We start from the raw sequence: 6,104 nt of genomic DNA, 5'->3' as shown, positions 1-6,104 counted from the left end.
GGAATTCGCCGGTGCAATGTGTGCCGAAGATGGGTGGTATGACCGTGGTTACCAATGCGCAAAATGAGTTGATTCCTACTAGGATTGTCACCAGATGGAGGGTGTGCATGGATTACCGCACGTTGAAGAAAGTGACCCGCAAGGATCACTTTCCATTGCCTTTTCTTGATGAGATGCTAGATAGACTTGCTGGGCATGCCTTCTAGTATTTCTTGGATAGGTATTCTGGGTACAACAAAATTTTGATTGCTCTGGAAGATCAAGAGAAAATAACCTTCACTTGTCTGTATGGCACCTTTGCCTTTTCTAGGATGCCATTTGGTTTGTGTAATGCACCGGCTATATTTCAGCGGTGTATGATGGCCATATTTACTAACATAGTGGAGGACATTTTGGAGGTGTTCATGGACGACTTCAGTGTTGTGGGTGATTCGTTTGATGAATGTTTGAAAAATATTGACAAGGTGCTAGCCCGATGTGAAGAGACCAATCTTGTGCTTAACTGGGAAAAATGCCACTTTATGGTCGAGGAAGGCATTGTCCTTGGCCATAAGATTTCAAAGCATGGTATAGAGGTAGACAAGGCTAAAATTGAAATGATCTCAAAGCTTCCTCCTCCTACTTCAGTCAAGGGGGTTAGAAGTTTTCTTGGGCATGCGGGGTTCTACCGATGATTCATTAAAGACTTTTCTAAGGTAGTGAATCCCTTGTGCAAGTTATTGGAAAAAGATGCCAAGTTCAAGTTCAATGAGGAATGCATGATAGCTTTTGAACTCCTCAAGTACAAGTTGACCACCACTCCTATTATTACCGCACCCAATTGGAGCTTGCCTTTTGAGCTCATGTGTAATGCGAGTGATGTTGCGGTTAGGGTGATCTTGGGTCAAAGAGTGAATAAAATATTTCATCCGGTGTATTATATGAGCAAGACAATGAATGATGCTCAAGTGAATTACACGTTGACTGAAAAAGAGCTATTAGCTATTGTGTTCGCAATGGAGAAATTTCGGCCGTATCTCATGGGCGCCAAGGTCATAATTCATACCGATCATGCCGCACTCCGATATTTGATGACGAAGAAGGATTTCTAAGCTAGGCTGATGCGATGGATCTTGTTACTTCAAGAGTTTGATTTGGAGATTGTGGACCGGAAAGGGTGTGAAAACCAAGTGGCGGACCACTTGTCCCGCTTGGAGGAGGAGGGGAGGCGTCGTGATGGCCTAGAGATCAATGATTCATTTCCCGATGAGCAACTCCTTTCTTTGTCGGTGAATGGTATGCTATGGTTTGCGGACGTTGCTAATTTTCTTGTGACTGGTATTGTCCCATGTGAGCTCTCTTCTAACCAAAGGAAAAAGCTTAAATAGGATAGTTTGGATTTCTATTGGGATAAGCCGTACTTGTTCAAGATCTGCACTAACGGTGTGATCCGGAGGTGTGTCCCGGAGGAGGAGCAATTAAGTATCTTAGAGGCTTGTCATTCCTCCCCCTATAATGGTCATCATGGTGGGGCGAGGAACGCTTCGAAGGTTCTTAGTTGTGGGTTTTACTGGCCAACTTTGTACAAGGATGCAAGTGAACTTGTAAAGAGATGCGACGAATGTCAAAGAGCGGGTGGAATTTCGAAGAAGGATGAGATGCCTCTCAACACTATTCTCGAAGTTGATATTTTTGATGTGTGGGGCATTGATTTCATGGGCCCGTTTATTAGTTCATGTGGCAACACATACATTCTAGTGGCAGTTGACTATGTTTCAAAGTGGGTTGAGGCCGTGGCTTTACCCAATAATGAGGCCCGGAGTGTTGTTGCATTTCTCAAGAAGACTATTTTTACTAGGTTTGACACTCCTCGAGCAATCATAAGTGATGGGGGTCTCATTTTTGTAATAGAGCTTTTGACACTTTGCTTGCAAAGTATGGTGTCAATCACAAAGTTTCTACCCCTTATCATCCTCAAACGAGTGGCCAAGTTGAAGTTTCAAACAGGGAAATCAAGAGTATATTGCCAAAGAGGGTCAATGCAAATAGGACCGATTGGTCAAAGAAATTGGATGATGCTCTATGGGCTTATAGGACTGCTTACAAGACTCTGATTGGTATGTCTCCATATCGGTTGGTGTTTGGGAAAGCTTGTCATCTACCGATTGAGTTAGAGAACAAGGCCATGTGGGCTTTAAGGAAGCTGAATCTTGAATGGGATGTGGTAGCAAATCTTCGTGTGGAGTAGCTTAATGAACTTGATGAATTCTGATTTTATGCCTACTCCAACTCGTCCTTGTATAAGGACAAGATGAAGTACCTTCATGACAAGTATGCTCGTGGCAAGGAGTTCAAAGTGGGTGATTTGGTTCTTTTATTCAATTATCGGTTACGTCTGTTTCTGAGAAAGCTTAAGTCGAAATGGAGTGGACCTTTTGAAGTGGTTCTTGTGACTCCTTTTGGTGCACTTGACTTGAAAAACAAAAAAAAGAGAGGTCTTCAGATTTAATGGGCACTGGGTCAAGCACTATCTTGGCAAGATTGATTACAGCCATGTGGTGGCACTGATCCATCTAAAGTGATTTGATGGTAACATGCATCGTGCCGCAATGTTAAATCAGACACTTCTTGGTTTAATTTTTGTATGTACTTGATTAATTTTAGAAATTTATAATTAATGGTTAGAGGTTGATAAGTTAGCTGGCTACAACAGAATGCTCAATCAGCACTGCTTCTACAGAGAAGACAATCAAGAATTGATTAGTCTTCAGCAGAACTAGTACTAAAGAGGTAAAAAGTGAGAGAGTGAAGTTTGAAATCTTGTTAAGATATGTGGCTTCGAGAAGGTTGCGTACTAAACGCGCTTTTGCCAAAGTGTTGATAGGTACAAAAGCTGCTTTACCACTTGTTACCGACATCGACGAAAAAGATAGGAAACCAATCTATGTCTGAATCCCGCTCTATAATGTAAACTATTTTCTTATGTGTATGTAGACCAATAAGATTAGGCCCATAATTAATATTTAATTAATGAGAAAATCTCATCCGTCCGATCGGTTACTTGATGGACGTATCGGATTAAGTGAGAACCTCTATAAATTGGTCCTCTCCCCACCCATTAGGGTTACCGTATTTTTATTCTCTCTTCCATCTCTAAAGGCGGCGGTAACATAAAGTTAGGGCAAGGGGCGAGAAACCAGGGCAAGGGGCGCTTCCGCTTCATGATGATGGCTCATGATTCAGGTATGTTTTCTATGACGATTACTTGTAAGATTATCATGTTCAAAATCCTGGTAGAATTATAGTTTATGCTTACATGTGGTATCATGAGCCTGGATATTTGAATTGATAATCTTCGTAAAAGAAAGATTATATTATTATGTTTGATGCATAACTGTTTTAATGGGATTTGTAATATTTTCAAATCTGATTCAAGTTCCTTTAATTTGACGATATCAATTCACCATGAAATTTCTGTTTCAAATTAACGATTCAGTTTGGCCAAAGTTTCTCTTTGAATGCCCTAAAGATAATATGTTCCAACATATTAAGACTATTATGAATGCATTTTTTTTAAAGTTAAGTTGCCATAATTTGATTTAAAATTAGGCAAGTTACTGCTTCACTTTAGGTGTAAACAAGTGCTTGTATGTATCTTTATTGCACATATCTCTACTTATGTGTTAGTATAGTTTTTTTTAACGGGTTGATATTATTGAAGAATGAGTTGTGTTTATTTGGTTTGGATGAATCTGTTTATTGATTGGGTTAGGGTTTATGTTTATTGGATCTTAATTTGTTGAAAAAGTTGCAACCTTTACCCGGTACCTGTGGTGGGTAGTAGTACCCCATAGATTAGTTGGGCTATTAGTTGATAAAACTATTTATTAATTATTTTATATATGTGATTAATGTGTAAATAGTTTGTTAATCACCAAAGTAACCAAACTAGATTGTTTAAAGTATTCACATGCATAAAATTTTCTGATATTTATTTTATGTATGCATTTATGTTTATATAGTTTGTTAGTCACCAAAGTAGCCAAACTAGTATGTTCATGAAAAGTTTGCATGCATAAAATTATAGTTTATCCATGGAATTAATGAAATGCCTATGATTAAAATAAATGGATAAATTAATTTTCACTATTGCTAGAACTTAAGGATTTACCCAAAGGTGAATCAATTATTCTATGAATAGTGAATATGATGAGGTAAATTAATTTTCTTAGTCAGATATATATTGTCTGTCCAAAGATGGCCTATATATTTGGTTAAAAATATTTAGTTATCTATTAAAGACTAAATGACATTTAAATTATGATAGTGTATCGTAGTATCTACCCAAAGGAGAATTGCAATATGCTTTAACTGTTTTGTTGAATCCATATTGATTTGTGAGCATGTATTATCTATTTTGCAGCTATTCCTTTTCATTCGCTTGCTTCGTCTGTTATTGTGTTCAATAGATTGAACTTCTCTGAATGGCGTGAACAAGTCCAATTCCACTTAGGTGTAATGGATCTTGACTTGGCTCTGCTGAATGATAAGTCCGCTGCCATTACTGATTCGAGCAGTGCAGATGAGAAGTCTTTCTATAAAGCATGGGAACGCTCTAACAGGCTAAGGCTTATGTTTATGCGAATGAATATTGCCAACAACATTAAGAGTACTATTCCACAAACAGAAAGTGCCAGGGAATACCTGAAGTTTGTGGAAGAACGTTTTCGTTCTGCAGATAAGTCTCTCGCTGGTACACTAATGGCTGAACTCACGACCATGAAGTTTGATGGGTCGTGCAGTATGCAAAACCATATCATCGAGATGACTAACATTGCAGCAAGACTTCAGACCTTGGGGATGAAAGTGGATGACTCCTTCTTGGTTCAGTTTATTCTGAACTCGTTACCTCCTGAGTATGGACCTTTTCAAATTAACTATAACACTATTAAGGATAAGTGGAATGTTAGTGAATTGTTCAGTATGCTTACTCAGGAGGAGTCGAGACTTAAGAAATAAGGGAATCATTCAATTAACCTCATGGGTCAAGGAGTTGGTAAAGGACTTAAAGTGAAGGCCAACAAGTTCAAGAAGAAGAAAGCACCTGCTAAAGCTCAACATGATGCTAATAAGGAACATAAGGCAGATACGTGTCGTTTCTGTAACAAGGAAGGACACTATCAGAAAGATTGCCTGAAACGTAAAGCTTGGTTCGAAAAGAAAGGTACAATTAGTGCTTTTGTATGTTTCGAATCAAATTTAGTAGAAGTTCCTAATAATACTTGGTGGCTTGATTCTGGTGCAACTGCTCATGTATCTACTACGTTGCAGGGATTCCTTATGATCCAAACTACAAATCCAAATAAGGATTTCTTGTTCATGGGAAATCGTATGAAGGCTCTAATTGAAGGCATAGGGACTTATCGTTTGATCATGGAGACTGGACGTCACCTTGATCTATTACAGACTCTTTATGTACCTTCAGTTTCTAGGAATTTGATTTCTCTTTCAAGATTTGATGTTTCTGGATTTGATTTAAAGTTTGGAAATGGATGTTTCAATTTATATAAGAATGCTAATTTTTATGGTTCTGGCTTTCTCAGTAATGGATTATATAAATTGAAACTCGATATTGGTTTTTCTGAATCCCTTCTTACTGTTCAACATAATATTGGAATTAAACGTAGTTCACTAGATGAAAGTTCTGCTTACTTATGGCATAGACGTTTGGGTCATATATCCAAAGAAAGGTTAGAAAGATTAGTAAAAAATGAGATTCTTCCGAATCTAAATTTTACTGATTTTACTATGTGTTTGGATTGCATTAAGGGAAAGCAAACCAAGCATAGTAAGAAAGGTGCCACAAGAAGCACCCAGCTTCTTGAAATTATACACACCGATATTTGTGGACCCTTTGATGTTCCATCTTTTGGTGGAGAGAAATATTTTATCACTTTTATCGATGATTTTTCACGTTATGGATACATCTATTTGCTGAAAGAAAAATCTCAAGCAGCAGATACTCTCAAAGTGTTTGTTAATGAGGTTGAAAGGCAATTAGATAAAAAGGTGAAAATCATTAGGTCAGATAGATGTGGTGAATATTATGGAAAATATAATGAATC

General features: G+C 37.9%; 1 protein-coding gene across 1 annotated transcript; it reads left to right on the top strand.

Annotated features, from left to right (window-relative positions):
- Window positions 1-2,992: 2,992 nt before the first annotated feature.
- Window positions 2,993-5,549, top strand: LOC107774729 (uncharacterized). Its single transcript, XM_075225902.1, has 3 exons — window positions 2,993-3,222; window positions 4,403-5,203; window positions 5,311-5,549. The coding sequence occupies exons 1-2, from the start codon at window positions 3,201-3,203 to the stop codon at window positions 4,996-4,998; spliced, it is 618 nt and encodes a 205-aa protein (XP_075082003.1). The 5' UTR covers window positions 2,993-3,200; the 3' UTR covers window positions 4,999-5,203; window positions 5,311-5,549.
- The last annotated feature ends 555 nt before the right edge of the window (window positions 5,550-6,104 follow it).

The sequence above is a fragment of the Nicotiana tabacum genome, chromosome 11, assembly GCF_000715075.1.
Source record: "Nicotiana tabacum cultivar K326 chromosome 11, ASM71507v2, whole genome shotgun sequence".
In the NCBI taxonomy this organism is placed as follows: domain Eukaryota; kingdom Viridiplantae; phylum Streptophyta; class Magnoliopsida; order Solanales; family Solanaceae; genus Nicotiana; species Nicotiana tabacum.
The sequence above is the reverse complement of the archived record's forward strand: the minus strand, read 5'-3'. Positions and strand labels throughout refer to the sequence as shown.

Coding starts and splice junctions, on each gene's coding strand:
- LOC107774729 (XM_075225902.1), top strand. CDS start 3,201: ATGATGATGGCTCATGATTCAG. Junction 3,223..4,402: donor GATGATGGCTCATGATTCAG/GTATGTTTTCTA, acceptor TCTATTTTGCAG/CTATTCCTTTTCATTCGCTT.